Here is a 21,196-nt window from a genome sequence, read left to right as displayed (position 1 = left end):
CTCCCTATACTGTGGCATATTCAGTTTAAAATTTTGACACAACTCAGAATAATCAAAATTAGTTTGTAAATACGTTTCTAATGTGTCTGTTGCTCATGTGATATTTCTGCATATTTTTTATGTAGCATATATGTATTTTACTTAATATAAACCATATATACAGGAAGAATATATATGTGTGTATACTTGTTAATATAGGTGAGCATGACGGATACTGCTGCTTTCATTGTTTACCTTAGTTCCCTCTGTTCTCTTTCCTAGGCCGTCCCATTCCACCTACACCTTCGTCCAGCCTTCTTCCATCTGCACAGCTGGCTGGTTCCCATAATCCTCCTCCTGTTAGCTGCCAGATGCCACTGCTTGACAGCAATAGCTCTCATCAAATCATGGACACCAACCCAGATGAGGAGTTCTCTCCTAACTCATACCTTCTAAGAGCATGTTCGGGGGCACAACAGGCTTCAAGCAGCGGTAAGAAAATCATAAATTTATAGTACTGAAATATGTCAATTTTTGGTTCACGTGAATCTGTTGGCATGCAAAATGGAAAAGTGAGGAAGGATGAAGAGAACTGGAATATGAAATGCCTTTCATATTCATAATTGTGCAACGTTTAGGTTTCAAGCCGTACGTTGCATGAAACACATTTCTTTTCTTTTCACAGTAGTGTCTATTGTTGGTATTAATGTTGATTTAAAGTAGACAAGAAAACAATTACAACACATCCAGTACTAAGCACAATTAGAAAATAGATCATACTTAGGCTGCCTGCCTCATAATATTATCATCACAGAGATATTAGGCTCTGTGTTATTGTATTGTTTTGTTGCTTTATAAGATAGTTGATATGGAAATTGTGATCCTGTACATGCAGAATGCATAGGTTGGCATGGTAGTCCAAATTTGGATTTTCTTAAGGCTTCTTTTATACTTTTGCATTTCCTTCTGTACTTTCTTTTAAACTCAGCCAGAACACTCTGCCTCTGTGTCCAGGGCAGTATACCTCAGTTGATACTCATCTGCTAGAACAACACATTTCATTAACACATCATTATTTCTAAATCCTTTAGTCTGCTCCTGTTCTAATTTGCCTGGACTCCTGTCTCAGTTTACCCCACATGGAATGGGACCCGATTTGGTTGTACATGTCGTACATTAGATTCCCGATAATATACAGCAACCAGTGCAATTGTTGACTCTTGCTGATAGAGCGCAGGAGTCCATAAGAGTTCAGGAGCTGGTTTAAAAAATTTCCAAACTAAGGTTGCTTTTTACCAAACAGTGTGGACAAGTGGCCTTAGCGTACTCTTACAAAGGTCATTCCAGCGTTTTAAGGCCATTTTTACCACTGGGAGAAAATACATAGTAGGTGATGACAGAGAAAGACCTGTACGGTCCATCCAGTCTGCCCAACAAGATAAACTCATATGTGCTACTTTACGTGTATACTTGACCTTGATTTTTATCTGCCATTTTCAGGGCACAGACCGTAGAAGTCTACCCAGCACTAGCCCTGCCTCCCACCACCGGTGCTGCCACCCAATCTCCGCTAAGCTTCTGAGATTCCATTCCTTCTGAACAGGATTCCTTTAGGTTTATCCCACACATTTTTGAATTCTGTTACCGTTTTCATCTCTACTACCTCCCGCGAAGGAATTCCAAGTATCCACTGCTCTCTCTGTGAAAAAATACTTCCTGACATTTTTCTTGAGTCTGCCCCCCTTCAATCTCATTTCATGTCCTCTACTTCTACCGCCTTTCCATCTCCAGAAAAGATTTGTTTGCAGATTAATACCTTTCAAATATTTGAACGTCTGTATCATATCACCCGTTTCTCCTTTCCTCCAGGGTATATATGTTCAGGTCATCAAGTCTCTCCTCATACGTCTTGTAACACAAATCCCATACCACTTTTGTTCCTTGTCTTTCCAACACTTCAATTCTTTTTACATCCTTAGCAAGATATGGCCTCGAAAACTGAACACAATACTCCAGGTGGGGCCTCACGAACGACTTATACAGGGGCATCAACACCTTCTTTCTTCTGCTGGTCACACCTCTCTCTATGCAGCCCAGCAGTCTTCTGGCTACGGCCACCGCCTTGTCACACTGTTTCGTTGTCTTCAGATCCTCAGATACTATCACTCCAAGATCCCTCTCCCCGTCTGTACATATCAGACTCTCACCGCCTAACACATACATCTCCCGTGGAATTTCTACTCCCTTAGTGCATCACTTTGCATTTCTTCGCATTGAATTTTAATTGCCAAACCTTAGACCATTCTTCTAGCTTCTGCAGATCTTTTTTCATGTTTTCCACTCCCTCTGGGGTGTCCACTCTGTTACAAATCTTCGTATCATCCACAAAAAGGCTAACTTTACCTTCTAACCCTTCGGCAATGTCACTCACAAATATATCGAACAGAATCGGCCCCAGCACTGGTCCCTGAGGCACTCCACTACTCACCCTTCCCTCATCCGAGCGAATTTCATTAACCACCACCCTCTGGCATCTGTCCATCAAACAGTTCCTAATCCAGTTCAACAAGTCAGGTCCTATCTTCAGCCTGTCAAGTTTATTCAAGAGCCTCCTGTGGGGAACTGTGTCAAAAGCTTTGCTGAAATCTAAGTAGATTACGTCTATAGCACGTCCATGATTGAATTCTCCGGTCACCCAGTCAAAGAATTCAATGAGATTCGTTTAGCACGATTTAACTTTGGTAAAACCATGTTATCTTGGATCTTGCAACTTATTGGCTTCCAGGAAATTCACTATCCTTTCCTTCAGCATCGCTTCCATTACTTTTCTAATAACCGAAGTGAGGCTTACCGGCCTGTAGTTTTCAGATTCTTCCCTATCACCATTTTTGTGAAGAGGGACCACATCCGCTCTTCTCCAATCCCACAGAACCTCTACCGTCTCCAAGGATTTATTAGACAAATCCTTAAGAGGACCCACCAAAACCTCTCTGAGCTCCCACAATATCCTGGAGTTGATCCCGTCCGGTCCCATGGCTTTGTCCACCTTTAGATTTTCAAGTTGTTCATACACACTCTCTTCTGTGAACGGTGCTATATCCACTCCATTCTCATATGCACTTTTGCCAGTCAATTGTGGTACTTCTGCAGGATTTTCTTCTGTGAAAACAGAACAAAAGTATCTGTTTAGCAAATTTGCTTTTTCTCCATCATTATCTACATAGCGGTTCGCAGCATCTTTCAGTATCACAATTCCCTTTTTAGTCTTTCTCCTTTCACTAATATACCTGAAGAAACTTTTGTCACCCCTCCTTACATTTCTAGCCATTTGTTCTTCCGCTTGCGCTTTCGCCAGATGTATCTCTCTCTTGGCTTCTTTCAGTTTCATCCGGTATTCCTCTCCGTGTTCCTCTTCTTGAGTTTTTCTGTATTTCATGAATGCCAACTCTTTAGCCTTTATTTTCTCAGCCACTTGCTTGGAGAACCATATCGGTTTCCTTTTTCTCTTGCTTTTATTTACTCTCCTCACATAAAGGTTTGTGGCCATATTTATAGCTTCTTTCAGCCTAGACCACTGCCCTTCTATTTCCCGTATGTCCTCCCAGCCCATCAGCTCCTTCCTCAGGTATTCCCCCAATTTGCTAAAGTCAGCATGCTTGAAATCCAGGACTTTGAGTTTTGAGTGATCGCCCTCCACTTCAGCTGTTATATCAAACCAAACTGTTTGATGGTCACTGCTGCCCAGATGGGCACCCACTCGGATATTTGACACACTATCCTAATTTGTGAGCACCAGATCCAGCGTCGCTCCTTCCCTCATGGGTTCCGTCACCATTTGTCTGAGCAGAGCACTTTGAAAAGCATCCACGATCTCTTTACTTCTTGTCGATTCCGCAGATGGAACCTTTCAATCTACATCCGGCAGATTGAAATCTCCCAGCAACAGCACCTCTCTCTTCTTTCCCAACTTTTGAATATCTGTAATAAAATCTTTATCTAGTTCTTCCGATTGTGTTGGAGGTCTGTAGACAACACCCACGTGATCCATATCGCTTATTCCTTTCCCCAGGACCCTGTCATTTCAGTCGCTGCGATATCATTTCTCACATTCAGAGCTACTCCTCCACCTTTACGACCATCTCTCTCCTTCCTAAATAGATTATAGTCTGGTACGTTTGCATCATATTCATGGGAACCATTGAGTCATGTTTCCGTGATTGCAACAACGTCTAAGTCTGCCTTTAACATCAGGGCTTGCAGGTCATGAACTTTAATGCTTAGACTGCGAGCAATGGCTGATTTTCTGAATTTTTTAATAATAGCCATTCACTAATTCTCCCATTAGCACATGACCGTTAGCGCATAAGCCCCTACCACCACATATTTGTAGGCAGTAGGGTACCTGCACTAATCAGTTAGCATGTGGCAATGTAGCTGTGCTGATTAGCGCAATACATGCCCACTCTCTGCCCCAGACATACTCCTATGTAAAAAAATAAATTTTATTTTTCAATGTGTGGGTAACACGTTGCACAAGGCGCTCCTCAGTACCCTATGTTTTCTTGCAGTAAGCACGCATAACTGCTTACTGCAGCTTTGTAAAAGGGCCCCTAAGGCCAGTGGTAGCACTGTAATTGATAAAAGTGCTCATATCTATTGCTTTGTATGATTTGAAAATGCATCAAGATTTTGTCTTAATGCCTATAACAGTTTGCAGTCAATTAATATACCAAGGCTTACTTCTTGCTTTGTGTAGTGTTTCCCTTTTCAGGATTTATTGCACTGGTGTCTTCTTATGCTTTAATCCTCAGATTCTATCTATAGTGCCGAGTGTTAGATGCCAGAATTTGCACGTAGATCCAAAATTTGCATGCAACTTAATGAGGTTATAGGCACCAACTGGGCATAGCTGTGGGACGCAGCTCAGGGACACACATCTGACGAGAGCAGGGTCTTTTAGCCCTACTCCTGACCATGCTAACTGAAGTAGAGTGGACCAGGCTTTTTAAGCCTAGCCTACAGACAGGCTTATTTTCAAAAGAGAAGGGCACCCATCTTTTGACACAAATCGGGAGATGGGCGTCCGTCTCCTAGGGTCGCCCAAATCAGCATAATTGAAAGCCGATTTTGGGCGTCCTCAACTGCTTTCCGACAAGGGGGCATGTCAGAAGCATAGCAAAGGCGGGACTGGGGCGTGCCTAACACATGGGCGTCCTCGACCAATAATGGAAAAAAGAAGGGCGTCACTGATGAGCACTTGGGCAACTTTACTTGGTCCATTTTTTGTTACGACCAAGCCTCAAAAAGGTGCCCGAACTGACCAGATGACCACCGGAGGGAATCGGGGATGACCTCCCCTTACTCCCCCAGTGATCACTAACCCCATCCCACCCTAAAAAATATTTTTTGCCAGCCTCAAATGTCATACCCAGCTCCCTGACAGCAGTATGCAGGTCCCTGGAGCAGTTTTAATGGGTGCAGTGCACCTCAGGCAGGCAGACCCAGGCCCATCCCCCCCTACCTGTTACACTTGTGGTGGAAAATGTGAGCCCTTCAAAACCACCACAAACCCACTGTACCGACATATAGGTGCCCACCTTCACCCCTTAGGGCTATGGTAGTGTTGTACAGTTGTGGGGAGTGGTTTTTTGGGGGGTTTGGGGGGCTCAGCACCCAAGGTAAGGGAGCTGTGCACCTGGGAGCAATTTCTGAAGTCCACTGCAGTGCCCCCTAGGGTGCCCGGTTGGTGTCTTGGCATGTGAGGGGGACCAGTGCACTACGAATGCTGGCTCCTCCCATGACCAAATGAGTTGGATTTGGTCGTTTTTGAGATGGGCTTCCTCGGTTTCTATTATGGCCGAAAACCGGGGATGACCATCTCTAAGGTCGACCTAAATTTTGCGATTTGGGCGTCCCCGACCATATTATCGAAACAAAAGATGGACGTCCATCTTGTTTTGATAATACGGGTTTCCCCGTCCCTTCGCCGGGGCGTCATGCAAGAACGTCTTCAGGAAAACTTGGGTGCCCCTTTTGATTATGCCCTTCCACGTCATCTTGAAAAATTGTTTGATAGGAACTGTACCAGATGTCTCATTCATGCGCCACATTGAAGCAATGAAATTGCAAAACAGCATCATCACAATCCTATGTACAGAATACTGAGCAATACTGTAGATCTACCCTGGCTATTAAAGCAGAAATTCTAAAGTAAATCTGTACCAAAACTGTTAACAAAGTTGGAAATCTATTCCAGTTATATGTAACATGTCTAATTGCTACAAACCTTTGTGAAAACCTAAGAAGGTTATCCTGAATCCCTGTTGAACTTTGCATATCACTTCTCACAGCCATCATCTCCTTCACAATCGTTTCTTACTTTCCCGTGAATTAAGCTTAGATTTTCTAGTTACCTGGTTCTATACGTGTCTGGTTCAAATTTGAAACAAAATGGGAGAAATAATTGAAAATGCCCTATTTTGTTGTTTTTTTTTTTGTATTGAACATGAAATTTTGTATTCAATGCGCTCAAAAGCACAGTGATAGACTAGGCCTTTTCTTCTGAAAGCACCTATGCTCTCATTTACTGGAACAAATGCCCTGCCTTCTGCAGACCACTTTCCAGCATTTACCCTATCCAGGGGTCTTCATAAGATGGCTACAAACCGTAGTCACTCTTGTCCAGCTAGTGCAGTAATCCAAAATGGCTTCAGCCAATCCAAGCAGAAAACTAATGCTATGAGCAGTGGGCTAGGACAGTGATTCCGAAACCTGGGGGCCCTTTTACAAAGGCACGCTGAAAAATGGCCTGCGGTAGTGTAGATGCATGTCTTGGGCGCACGCAGAATCATTTTTCAGCGCACCTGTAAAAAATGCTTTTTAAAAATTTTTTTGCTGAACATGGATGTGCAGCAAAATGAAAATTACCATGCGTCCATTTTGAGTCTGAGACCTTACCACCAGCCATTGACCTAGCAGTAAAGTCTCATACAGTAACCAGGCGATAATGACCTACGTGCGTCAAATGCCACCTGGCGCGTTTCTGAAAATAAAAATTGCGTATCGGACACACACCAAAAATGAAATTACCACAAGAGTCACGCAGTAGCTGGGCAGTAACTCCATTTTGGCGCACGTTGGGTGCGCGTAGATGCTTACGCAGCTTAGTAAAAGGGCCCCCTGATCCTAGAGGCATCTCAGCCAGTCAGGCTTTGAGGATATCCACAATGAACATCCATGTTTACATGTACTGCCTTTGCTGCAAGCAAATCCCTTACCGAAATGCCTCTAGGACCAGGTTTGGGAACCACTGGGCTACGAATCAAGGAAACCATACTTCACATCCCTCCTTGTGACCTTGGATTGTCACTTCACTGTCCATTGCCTTGGGTACAATCTTACAGACTGATTTATTACTCTGTGCTAACCAGTTAATGTGCACTGTTTAACATGAAACCTATGACTCTAATTAGTGCCTATTTAGTAACTACACACACAAATTGCATTAATACAAGTTAAAATGTTAGATTGTCAGCCCGCAAGGGACAGGAAAATAACTACTGTACCTCAATACATCTCACCTTGAGCTACAAATGAGATAAATATAAATGATTAACTAAAACAAACAATGGCTATCAGGCTCTGAAAAGAGGCAGGCAACATGTGCTCTGGCCCAGAATTGTTGACATAATGGCCCAGTTGAATGTGTCTTTGCGTAGGTTGAATGGAGGGGGAAATTTGTTGATGAAGACTCATGTTCCCAACCTGGAACAAATAGGAGCAGGAGAGGTACTTCCAGGTTAAAAAAAAAAAGTGGATGGAGTTAGATTAGAAAGGAAGACTGCACAACAGTGATTGCATTTTTTAAATCAATATAGCTACTTTGTATTTGCTTCCTTAGAGGCATAAAATATGAAGGGCCCTGTTTACTAAGGTGCACCAACGTTTTTAGCGCATCCTAAATGCACACCCATATATTCCTATGGGTGTGTCTAGCGTTAGCGCGTGCTAATTTTTAGAGCAATTTAAAAATGCTAGTGCGCCTATAGCACAGCTTAATAAACGGGGGCCCAAAGGTTCAAAAGTGTATTTTTTGAAGATGAGGCCTGAATTTTCAAAGGGAAACTGAATACAGAATTTCCTTGTGAAAATTTGCCTACAGGCCAATAGATTCAAGGTGCAAACTGCCTTCACAGTTCAAAATTGTCCCTTGATTAAAGAACTTTTTAGGACTGGGCTTATATATTTTCCATAATTATTGCTAACTGGTCCAATTATTCTTATACTCTGGGTGCAAGTTTTATAAGATTTCCTCTGTTCCTCCTGTATTTTTAGATATTTGTTTTTGACTTCTTGATTTACTGCTCTATTTTAGACAGGTTGTAGAAGCAGGAATTGAGATGTGCAGGTCTCCAGTATTTTAGAACAGAATCTGCCAATGTCAAGTCTTTTCTAAAATGCAGGAGATATGGATGTTTATGCACTGGGTGTATGCAGTGCAAACATCCATTTTAGAAAAATAAATGTATAAAGAATCGACACGTTCAAAGCCGGTGCATAACCATTTATCTTTGTGACCTTGGAAATATAATCAGTTATTATCCTGATGCTGTCACATTCAGCAGGGCCGCCGAGAGGGGGGAGCTAGGGGGGGGAACAAAATTCCCCAGGCCTGGCACCAGAGTCTGTCTGGCTCCTGCTCTTGTCGGGACCCGGGTGATTGTGTTAACATGATAACCCAGTCCTGGCACACATGAGCAGGAGAGAGACAAAGCCTGGTACCGGGGCCCCCTTTGGAGGCCAGGGAGGATCATATGTACTGACGCAGGAAGGTAGGGGGTGGTGGACGGTGGCGGCCTGAGCGAGCAAGCGAGGAGTAGTGGAGGAGCTGCCTGCTTAACGATTGGGAAGGGCGCAGCTGCAGCAGCTATGCCCCATGCCCAGCTCTGTCTCTCTCTTACCCTGACAGTGAGCGTTTTCTGTTGACAGTTTGGCATTTGGGAGCACAAAAATCGCTGGGGGATTAAGGGGGCAATTCTCACCCCAGTCCCTCCAGTGGAGTGCTGCTCAATAGCAGTTGTTCAATAATAAACATGTTTGGGAACAGGTGTAACACCCAAATCTAATCTTCTAGGACATAAACGTTTATCCCCTTCTGAAATGGGGAGTAAGCATCTTTCAATTTGCCGCACTCTTACCCTGCCCAAGACATGCCGAGACCACACCACTTTGGCAATTGCATACCCTAGCTTTGTAAACTTGGTACTTAGACATTTGTACAAAAAAACCATTTAAGTGCTAGTTTATGCATATATCAAATGGGAATTGGGTTTGTAAAATGAGGGCCGTAACTACATGATATTTACTTTTTTGATTTTATATTTTGTTCTTATGGGTTTACATAATTCCCTTAAAAGCTGCCAAATATTTTCAAATGATGATTTTAATATATTTTGCATCCTTCTCATTTGTTTGTCCGCTAAACACATAAATAGATTTGTTTATGAATGTCAGATCAAGGGACTCCAAACTTCTTGTTTTTCAACAGAAGGCCAAAGTATTGGTGAATTTGTTCTCTTAGGCTTCCATGGCTGGCATCATAATTGTTTTGCTTGTCCAGGTCTTGCCACATCATACTGAAATATCAGTTTCACTTAGACACAGCAAGACCAGGACAAATGCAACAATCACAACAGCAATTTATTTGCAGGAGATAATCATTGGCACAGATATACCCCTGATATTCAAAAGCATTTAGAGGCCCTTTAATTAAGCCATATTGGTGCCTACGTGTGCCGATATGGGGTTATCGCCCAGCTACCGTGTGGCCTTTTTGATGTGTGTCCAAAAAATCATTTTTATTTTTTGACATGCATCAAGTGGCATTCTACACACATAGGTCATTACCGCCCGGTTAACGCGTGAGACCTTACCACTAAGTCAATGGCTGGCAATATGGTCTCAGACCCAAAATGGATGCTCGTCAATTTTGATGCACGTCCATTTTCAGCAAATATTTTTAAAAGGCATTTTTTACAAGTGCACTGAAAAACGGATCTGCACGTACCCAAAACCCACGCCTACACTACCACAGGCCACTTTTCAGCGCACCTTAGTAAAAGGACCCCTTAACTGGCCAGGGCTGGCAGCTGGCCGGGTAAATGCCTCAAAACCAGCTATCTGGCGATATTCAGCAGGGGATAGCCGGCTATCCCCTGCTCAATATCATTGGTTAGCTGCTAGCCTATTATATCGGGCAATATAACCGGCTATCTGCCGATTTTCAGCCCCACTTTAGCGGATCTTTGGCTGGTTTGAACATAACTGGCTAAGTCTGAATATCAAGTTAGACAACTATTTTATTTATTTGGATTTTGCTCACATCTTTTCAGTAGTAGCTATTCAAACCGGCCAAAAATAAACCAGATATTCAATGCTAGTCACTGGAAATGAACCAGCATTGAATATCCAGGTTTAGCGCTGACTGTGAGAGGTAGTTGGGATAACTCCCATGTCTGAATATTGGCCCCATACTTTTTTAAAAATTAAAATGATATATTTGCATGCAAATTCCTTCTGAGGAGTAGCCTAATGGTTAGCGCAGCCGGCTTTGATTCTGGTGAACTGGGTTCAATTCCCACTGCAGCTCCTTGTGATTCTGGGCAAGTCACTTATCCCTCCGTTGCCCCAGGCACAAAATTTGTACATGTATAAAATATGTAAACCGCTTTGATTGTAACCATAGAAAGGCGGTATAGCAAGTCCCATCTCCTTTCTCTTTTTTTATCATTATGAATACTAAAGTGTTTAAAGTTTAGATGAGACGCAGATCACAAATTTTCAAAACTTTTTCTACATTAGAAACTGCATGGGCTACTAGGAATATTAAACATACTTACGTGGACACCATCTCTAAAATAGTAAGATGTGATTAACAAAGCTGCTTCACTATTACTTCAGACTGTAAATTTATAATATGGTGGATATTTTATTTTAATACTACTTCTTAAAGTATCCATGCCTTGTTGTGTGAGCATCTCACTATGGTATACCATTTCCACTACCTCTTTTTGTCTCTTGATATTCATTCTTTTTATATTCACTGAACTCGTATTCCTAAAAATTACCTAATCACATTTTTCATTAAATGAGCAATCCATGATTTATTTTATGAAGGCCTTTAATCAGCCATAAATCTTTATTAGAACTCATCAAAGTTTTCAGTTTGAGAGGAATGTGATTATAATACTCTTAAAATGACATTACATCATTGTAGTAATTGGTTTATCATTTTTAGATGTGACATCAATCATAAATAGCATAACAACGCAGCAGATGAATTCAACCTTTCTCCTGCGGAACACTGACACAGTAATTGTTCAAAATCACACTTCAAATGAAATAAACACCTTTTGCTTTGACTATGGTATTCATAAGATGGAATAGATAAAGGAGGCATGTAACTAACGAAAAGGAAGCAGTAGCCTGGCTTTTGAAGTTCTCCGCAACATACATTTGTAGGCGTGCCAAAATTCTTAAATTGCATAGTTGTCAATGTGATAAAATCATCATTTAGAAAACATGCATTAAAACTAGAGCACATTTTTAAATGACTGGGCTAAAGCTTTGCTTTGCTACAAGCGATACATTATTGATATGCAGAGGACTTGATAATTAACGTGCAGTAAGATTTTATACTTATCACACTTGAAGAGCTAAAATGAACAGAGTGGACGTGAAAGGCTGCACGATAATTCTTGGCTGTGCGAGAACCATGTCCCCTGCGGTTAAGGTGCAAAAGGTTCCTTCCTGTGCATTAAGTTCACTCACAGTTTATATGGCTGCATGTAACCTCTTCTTGAAGTGGTGTTAACTACATCTGCACTAACTACACAAATGACAGTATGCACTAATTTCCACTCACTAGCAGCAATGCACAGTCCATACCTAATTCCCACCCACTGCCTACCCAGTTCTCATCCCCCCTAAACTAAAAGGTTAGGGTCCCTTTTGCTAAGTCGCAGCAAAAAGTGTCCTGTGGCAGTGCGAGTGCATCTTGTGGGCGCACGCCAGGTCAGTTTTTACCGCATCCTGGAAAAAGGATCTTTTTTTAACGGGCCGGAAAATGGACGTGTGGCAAAATAAAAACCAGCATGAGTCCATTTTTGGCCTGAGACCTTACCGCCACCCATTGACTTAGCGGTAAGGTCTCACGCGCTACCCGGGTGGTAGGCATGCAGCACACACTCACTGCCATTTACTGCTAGGTAAGCACCGTGCGGTAGAAAATAGGCACAGATATACCCCTGATATTCAAAAGCATTTAGAGGCCCTTTAATTAAGCCGTATTGGTGCCTATGCGTGCCAATTTGGGGTTATCGCCCAGCTACCGTGTGGCCTTTTTGATGTTTTCTACTGCATGTTTTCAGGGCACGCCAAATTCAGAGTTACCGCCTGGGGCATGTGATAGCCGGGCAGTAATGCCGATTTGGCACACGCTGGATGTGTGTAGACCCTTACAAACCTTTGTAAAAGGGTCCCTTAGTGTGGGATTTCTAGTGCACTGGCTGTGTTTACCATACAGTAGCCATTAGCATATGCGAAATCTTGTACTAACTACCTCATGCACTTTAATAGACATGCCCTCATTAAGGAACTGGAACTTCCAATGTGTTGAACCTACTTTACAGTTGTCAAAAGCTTGAAACCTTCACTGTAGAGCCAGGAGGTTCAGGCTATAATCAAAGATATTGTAGCAGGGGTATAGCCAGTGGTGTGCTGGAGCCGGCTCGCACCGTCTCGCAAGAGCCGGTTGTTAAAATTTTAAAGCTCTTGCGAGCCGGTTGTTCTGGCAGGCGAGCTGGCTCCTAGGAGCAGTGCAACCTGGCAGTAAGTGTGGTAAGCATGGCAGGAGGGCGCCACAAGCCATGCTTACCTCACCTCCATCTTTGATTTACCTCTGTCGCAGCAGCCACAGTGAAAGCCCGTCTCGAGTCTTCCCTTTGTTCCCATCAGTGTCCCGCCTTCTTCTGACGTCATTTCCTCTTTCCGCGAGGGTGGGGCACTGACAGGAAATGAAGGGAAGACTAGAGACGGGCTTTCACTGCGGCTGCTGCGACAGAGGTAAATCAAAGATTTAAACCCCCCAGGGCGGCAAGGGCAAAAAGAGGGATGTTGGGGGGAGAAGAGGGCATGCAGGTGGACATGGGAGTAGGAGGGCAGGGGAGAGAGGAGCATCGAAGCCATCGATGGCTATGGATGGGAAGGCAGGGCCCAGGGAGAGAGGAGAAATTGCTGGACATGGAGAGGAGGGGAGGGCAGGGGATTGAGGACAGCTGCTGGATATGGATGGATGGAGGGGGCAGGGGAGAGAGGAGAAGTGCTGGATATGAATGGATGGATAGATGGAGGGCAGGGGAGAGGAAAGTTGCTGGACATAGATGGATGGAAGGGAGGGGAGAGGAGAGTTGCTGGACATGGGTGGATGGAGGGGAGGGCCGGTGAAAGAGGAGGGTTGCTGGACATGGATGAATGGAGAGGAGGGCAGGGGAGAGAGGAGAGTTTCAGGACATGGATGGAGGGGAGGGCAGGAGAAATTCTGGACATGGATGGAGGGGAGGGAAGACAGGAAGGAGATGCACATGGATGGAGAGGAAGGGAGAGAGAGAAGAAATGCTGGACATGGATGGAGGGGAGGGAAGAGAGAGGAAGTGAGATGAACATGAATGGAGGGGACAAAGGAGAAATGTTGGACATGGATGGAGGAGAGGGAAGGGAGAGAGAAGAAATGCTGGACATGGAGGGAAGAGAGGGGAAGGAGATGAGAGAAAAGGAAGAGAGGAGAAAAACTGCACATGGATGGAGAAAATTGGAAGAAGCTGGATCCACTGGACAGTGCGGAGGACCAGAAATGAAGAAGAAAGGAGGAAAGAAAAGAAATAAATGGAAAGGAAGCCCTGGAAACGGAGTCAAGGGAACAGGTAGAAAGCAGCAAAATCAGATACTGGGTCAGCATGATCAGAAAAATAAAGTCACCAAACAAGAAAGGTAGAAAAAAGTATTTTCATTTTAGTGTTTGGAATATGTCCACTTTGAGAATTTACATCTGCTATCATATTTTGCAGTGTATAGCAACATGTTTCTTTCTGTTTTTCTGGTATTGTGCTGCATGCAGAGTCTAACTTCTTAGGATTTCAGGTTAATTTTTGAAGAATTTGAATAGGGCCTATCTCTGTTCTGCATGTATGACTGCAAGGCCAAGTGTCTGAATGGGGATCTGTTTGTTAGGTTCTGAGATTTTGATAACACATTGTTTTTCAGAGTTGGCAAGACTGTCTGTTCTCCTAATTCCTGGTCTGTATGCTAATTTGGTTTGTGCCATTTTGGGTATACTGCAGAGATTTTTTTTCCTGGTAAAAGGCTTCTAAACCAGACATCATGTTATGAGAATCAGGTTCTCAACTTTAAAAGTTTATATTTATTTACTTATTTATGGCATTTTATCCCACATTAAACATGAATTAGATTGGAACCTGGGAGCATTTAATTTTTTTTTCCCTGGAGAGAGTAATGCATTGCCGCCGCCCTCCCCCCAGGCTCTTTCCACGGCTATAGCCAGCTCTGCAATTTGGGGGGGGGGGGTGCAGAGGTGGACAGGGGGGCGCAGAGGTGGACCGGGGAGAGAGCCTGTTGTTAAACATTTACCAGCACACCACTGGGTATAGCTGTCTCAAAGCAGCAGGCAATCTCTCTGGATTTTCACTAATGTAGTCTGGTTAATAGACTATCTTCACCAACAAGGTGTCTGCAGAGAGAAAGATCGCCACTCATCACTGCTTTAAAGGCCAAGCTCTTGCCGTAATAGGATTTTATTCAAATGTAAAAAGAGAACAATTCTTTGCAGATGTTCTGTTGTAACATCCTGCCTTATTCCTTTTAATACTGCTACAGTTTGTCTTTCCTTCTGAAAATGTGTTTTTGTTTCATAGGATTTGATCCCCGTTGCCACAGATCTATTATGGCAGTCAACACTATTAATCAAAGCTTGGAATTCATCCATTTTATGTAAAGCCAGATGCTAGATGTCTTAGGAGCAGTAAAATTATAATTTATGAACTTATCACAATTAAAAAAAATAATTTTCAAGAAATACTGTTAGCAGTCCATCTGTGGTAACGATAAACTCTTTGAGAAAACATAGATTGGTAGACTGTAATTGTGCTTTCCAATGTTTAATCATACCTTTTTTATGCTCCTGAGAGTTCCATCAGAAATTGAAATTTGATGGGCCTTATATCAAAACTGTATTATTTCTGATGGAAGAGCAATACAGCAGCACACTGAAGCTCCAAATTAATTCCTCAAGTGTGTTGGGATGTGGTTATCAGTTACGTTAATGTTGCATTGCTTTTCTGCTGGAGTGGTATTTTGCTAAAAACAATTACCGTTTGTGTGAAGAAGTTTTGGAACTGAACCAGTTCTGTCGATGAATGTTCATTCACAAGCAATTCATAGTGACAGAGAAGATCAACTGACAATTCCTTCAGGCACAGTTGAGAGTGGTCTTCACATCACACCCAGTGGTAGGGAGGAGCTGTGCCTTAAGGGTCACATCAGACTACCATCCTGGATCACTTAGGCCAATCACTCTCCCTCCTTCTACCTCAATGTAAACAGCTAAATCCAAAAGTAATAACATTTGCAATCACTGAGACTCACACTAAATAAAATAAGAAATTAAGTGCATTCAGATGATAAGGCTCCTCTAAGTGAGGAAACAAATGTCTATGGCCACCTATTTAAACCTAGTATTTCAGGGGTCCTTTTACTAAGTCGTGGTAGGGCTACCTAGTGGGTAGCGTGCACCAAATGGACCCAACCACCGGCCGGTAGTTTCAAAATTAGCGTGTGCAGTTTCCCGTGGTAGAAAATAATTTTCTTTTTTCTACCATGGGGCATTCCCAGCAGTAATTGGCAGTGTGGCTACGTTGCCGTGCACAGCCTGACAACCGCACGAGTATCGCATGAGCTCTTACTGCTTTCTAAATAGGTGGCCTTAAGGGCTCAGGCAGTAAATAGTCATGCACAAATATTAATATTAGCACACAGCTATTTACTGCCCCATTTTTAAAAAGGCCTTTTTCCTGCTATGATAAAAAGTGGCCCAGCACGCGCCAATTTCACGTGCCAAAACTAGGGCAGGCCAATTTTTACTGCAGCTTAGTAAAAGGGCCCTTTAGTTTTTTATAAAAGACTCAAAAACACAGAGTTCTTTGTAACATACATAGAGTGCTGCTGCTGAAAAACATTTAGGGCCCTGTTTACTAAGGCACACTAATTTTAGTGTGCACTAAAAACGCTAGCACACCTTAGTAAACAAGGCCCCTAGATGGCACCGTGCATAACAGAAAAGCCCATTTTATAAAGAAAGGTGTCCAATAATAGAGTGGTATCATTACTGGATTTATGCATAGGAGTAGCACTACATACATGTACCGTTCTCTGAAGCGCAAGCATTATACAAAGGGTCGTGGTTTTGAATGCCAGAGAGGTGAATATCATTTTCCCCTTATGCACTCCTCTAAACCTCAGGTCCATAAGAACATAAGAGTAGCCATATCGTGTCAGACCAATGGTCCATCTAGCCTGGTATCCTGTTGCCGAACAGTGGCCAAGCCAGGTCACAAGTACCTAGCAGAAACCCAATTAGTAGCAACATTCCATGCATTCAATCCCAGGGCAAGCAGTTGCTTCCCCATGACTGTCTCAATAGAAAACTGTGTACTTTTCCTCCAGGAGCTTGTCCAAACCTTTTTTTAAACCCAGATACACTAACCGCTGTTACCACATCCTCTGGCAAAGAGTTCCAGATCTTAACTATTTGTTGAGTGAAAAAATATTTCCTCCTATTTGTTTTAAAAGTATTTCCATGTAACTTCCTTGAGTGTCCCCTAGACTTTGTACTTTTGGAACGAGTACAAAAAAATCAATTTACTTCTACTCATTCTACACCACTCAAGATTTTGTAGACCTAAATCATATCTCCCCTCATCCGTCTCTTTTCCAAGCTTAAGAGCCCTAACCTCTTTAGCCTTTCCTCATATGAGAGGAGTCCCATCCCCTTTATCATTTTGGTTGCTGTTCTTTGAACCTTTTCTAATTTTGCTATATCTTTTTTGAGGTACAGCAACTGGAACTGAACGCAATACTCAAGGTACGGTCGCACCATGAAGTGATACAGAGGCATTATAATATTTTCGGTCTTATTTTCATCTGCCATTTGGATGCCCAGTCTTCCAATTTCCTAAGGTCTTCCTGCAATATTTCAAGAGTTGTTTCTGCACTAATCTGGCACTTTTATGTTGTGACACCTCCATTAATGGGTTTTAGGGATTTTGCACCTACTTTAAGCTTTTTTTTTTTAATAAATTGCTACATTTTTTTCTGAGCATCTTCAGAAATTATATTTGCATGCTGTTAATAATTAATGTATAAGGGTGAAAGTTATCAATGCAGGTTGGAGAAGTACCCTAATGGTTACAATACTGGGCTTGTAATCCAGGGGTGTCCAGGTCAAATCCCACTGCTGCTCCCTCTATTGCCTCAGGTACAGAAATTAGACTGAGAACCTTCCAAGGCAGGGAAATATCCAGAACACCCAAGTACAGCTTCAATTATAAAAGTAAACAAACTTGTAGGATCTGATGCAACACATCCCAGAATATTGAAAGAGCACTGATTTTTGTTTTTAATTTATTTTTAATCATTCAGTAACTTAGAAGCAAAACAAAACTTGTTACAATACAGACAAGGAATAAATAAACACATATAGCTCAGGTAACATCAATCTCTTCCTTAGACCACAATTAGAAGGGGGCAAATCAAAACACAAGAAGGTCATGGAAAAGGAAAATTAATAGGCATATCTTAGTGTGAGAAACTCCCCCCTCTAAATGAACCTTTTCAAGTCCAGAAAGGCCCTGAGTTGTTCAGGAGCAAAAAAGACAAACTTAGGGCTAGGTTTACTAAGCGATGCATTAGCGTTTTTAACACGCATAAATGGTTTACGCACGTTAAACATTAATGCGCCCATAGAAATGTGTGGACGTGTTAGCGTTTAACGCACCTTAAATTTACAGGCACATTAAAAATGCTAATGCACCTTAGTAAACATACCCCTTAGTTCCAGCATATTTAACAATACATTTACATGGGTAGCTCAGTAAATAAGTAGCACCAAGATCTTTGGTCTCCTGGCTCATTGCCAAGAAAAGCTTCCCATGTTCTTGTGTAGATTTAGTAACGTTAGGATATACCCAAATTCTCTGACCAAGAAACAACCCTTATGAGCAACAAAAATAAGCACCACATTCAAGTCTTGCTCAAATATAAAAGAAATAAGTAAAATAGATCTTTCTATATTATTAGAACAATTATTTAAATCCAATTTTTCTCCAATTTGTTCTCCTGGTTGTATATCTGTCTTTTTTTTTTTTAGGAAATATAATAAATTCTATATACTGGAGGAATAGTCTCGGGGTAAATTTCAAAGTTTATAGAAGATACTTTCTAAACACGTCAGCAGGAGTCATCTCAGGAGACTTACGAAAATTCAAAAAAATGAAGATTAAACTGATTTTCCATCTGTTCAATTTTTCTTTGAGTCACCACTTTATCTTTCAAGAAAGTAGCCAATAATGCTTGAAGAGATTTAACTTCTTCTTGGACTTGATTAAATTGAGCAGTACAGTCCGTTTTTACAAGATCTATATTAGCAGCAAGCAAGCAAGTCAACTTTACTTACAGAAGTAGATACTTCTCCCACGGATTTTACAACCGTTGCTTCCAAATTCCTCAAGGCCTTCCAAATGCTCTCCAAAGTTATTTCCATGGGGGAGCCATTTTCACCTGCTCCTGAGATTTCAGCAGGATTCTTGCTAGCAGTGGCACCCTCTTCACAGGGCTTCCGTCCAACTTTGAGAATGGAGCCTTGCTTACTAACTGCTGCAGCAGCTGCCGGACATGGAGGAGGACAGACCACTGGAGGAAAAAGAGTGGTATCCAGTCCTAAGGCACTAGAAGCTCCTTCCACTAACACGACAGCAGGACAAACATCTCTGGCTTTCTGTGCGGGGGCTCTGACGGCGAATCACTCCATCGTCTGCTGGATGGGCAAGGAAGTCGTGGCCGGTGAGGGAATTGGGCAAACTGTGCCCTTACACTTAGTGTGAGACATAAGCTTGAGGAAAAAGATTCACCAGCAGACTACAAACAGAGCTCTCCCAGCTGACAGCCTCATGCCGCCATCTTGACACACCCCAAGCTAGCTGTCATTGTTTGGAAGAGCATTATTTAACATATCATTTGAAATAACACAGAAAATGGCTGCAGATACAGAGCTGCATGTTTTGCCTTGTTGGCCATACTGGATGGTCCACATGGGTCTGTTGTCTTTTACTTTTATGAGGACCTTGACTGCTGCCTTCTCAGCAAAAACCAGTGTATTCATGCCACAGTCCCTTATATCCTTGTCTTTTGCCTTTGGTCCATATTTGTGAGTTAATGAAAAAGAAGAGGAGACACCCTCCACAGGTGGGTCAACAGAGATAGGAGCACAGGCGCCCGGTGAGAAGCCAAAATACAACTGTACTGGGTCCTTTTAATGTGTAATTTCATGGTCATTCATAATTTAGCTTGGTTTCCTGGAGCCTTCACTCCTGTCTGTGTTGACTGCATTTGTGAATTCATGCAAAATGTTTATTTAGGAAATCTGCAGTCTTCTGATCTCCCCTTAGTTCTAACTATTCCTTTTTTGGTTTCTGTTCACTTTTTGTTATGTATATAATTCTGTTTTAAACCCTTAGCAAAATGTGTTGTTACTGGCTTTTACTTCAGTTGGACACTAAAATTAATTGTTTACCCCTCTGTAAGAAGCCCAAGCAGGTATGGGCGTGGCTGGGTAAATAATACACAGACACAAAAAGAGAGGGTAAAACAGCATACAAAATAATACAGAAACAAAAAAGCAACACTGGGGCTTCAGGATTGAGATGATCAAAGTCTCTTGTTTATTAATTGACAGATAGACCCGACACGGGCCGCGTTTCGGCGCACTGGCGCCTGCCTCAGGGGTCAGCTAATCCTGATCAAAAAATTGTAGGTGGTACTGTCACAGTGTAGCACCTTTGATGTGGAATGGAGTCTCAATTGCTCCGAGAGCCTGATCAGCATGGACAACGCTGTCAGTCTAAAAAACCGCCAAATAGTGGTGCATGCGCAATAGTACTTGCATGCACCACTAATAATAAACAAGAGACTTTGATCATCTCAATCCTGAAGGCCCAGTGTTGCTTTTTTGTTTCTGGGTAAATAATACAGCCAGACAGGAGGTATAACTTCAACATAAAAGTATTTATTTACAATAACAAAGTCTCTGGTCCTGTTAACTCACAGTGCTGAGTCATAGCAATGTCTTTCTCTGCACACATCCAAGTTCTCTACAGTTTAAGAACCTAATTATTATTTAAGTTTTATACTCATGTACTCTCGGGCTTCTTTCCTCAAAGAGCCCAAGCCATACAGAAGGGAGCCACCATAGGCGGTCGGTGGCTCAACTGTTTGGGGAGGCTAAAGGGGACGGGGTTAGGGGTGGAGCCAGGGGTGGAGCTTAAATCCATAACTGTCTGATAACACACAGAAAAAAATAAATAAATAAAAATAAAAGTCACAATTAATACCTTTTATTAAATATAGATATTAGATATGTATCATATGTCAAAGAATAAAGTGGTTGCTCAAAGCATATACTAACCACAATCGCTCAACTGCAAAACACTATGCACAATTTTGTGCAAAAACACACTCAGAACCTTACTGTACCATAAATATTACACTGGGCAGAACCTAATACACCAATATACCACCCATACGGAAAATGCAGACTGTCAACAATATGAGATCATATCATCACAATTCTCATGTAGAGCCACAAAACACCCTAATTCATGTTTAATGTGGGATAAAATGCCATAAATAAGTAAATAAATATAAACTTTTAATGTTGAGCACCTGATTCTCAAAGTGGACATATTCCAAACACTATAATGAAAATAAAATGATTTTTTTTCTACCTTTGTTGTCTGGTGACTGTTTTTCTGATCATGCTGGCCCAGTATCTGATTCTGCAGCTATCTGTCCTCTTAACTCCGTTTCCAGGGCT

At 42.2% G+C, this 21,196-nt stretch overlaps 1 protein-coding gene across 1 annotated transcript in view; it reads left to right on the top strand.

The window, feature by feature from the left end:
* The first annotated feature begins 350 nt into the window (after positions 1-350).
* TENM2 (teneurin transmembrane protein 2) overlaps positions 351-21,196 on the top strand; it is a 1,250,894-nt gene continuing 1,230,048 nt past the window's right edge. Inside the window, exon 1 of the mRNA XM_030212543.1 lies at positions 351-468. Within this exon, the coding sequence (XP_030068403.1) occupies positions 351-468 (118 nt within the window). The remainder of the gene's footprint in view (positions 469-21,196) is intronic.

Source organism: Microcaecilia unicolor, chromosome 8 (assembly GCF_901765095.1).
Source record: "Microcaecilia unicolor chromosome 8, aMicUni1.1, whole genome shotgun sequence".
Taxonomy (NCBI): domain Eukaryota; kingdom Metazoa; phylum Chordata; class Amphibia; order Gymnophiona; family Siphonopidae; genus Microcaecilia; species Microcaecilia unicolor.
Note: the sequence above shows the minus strand (reverse complement) of the source record. Positions and strands in the feature narration are given on the sequence as shown.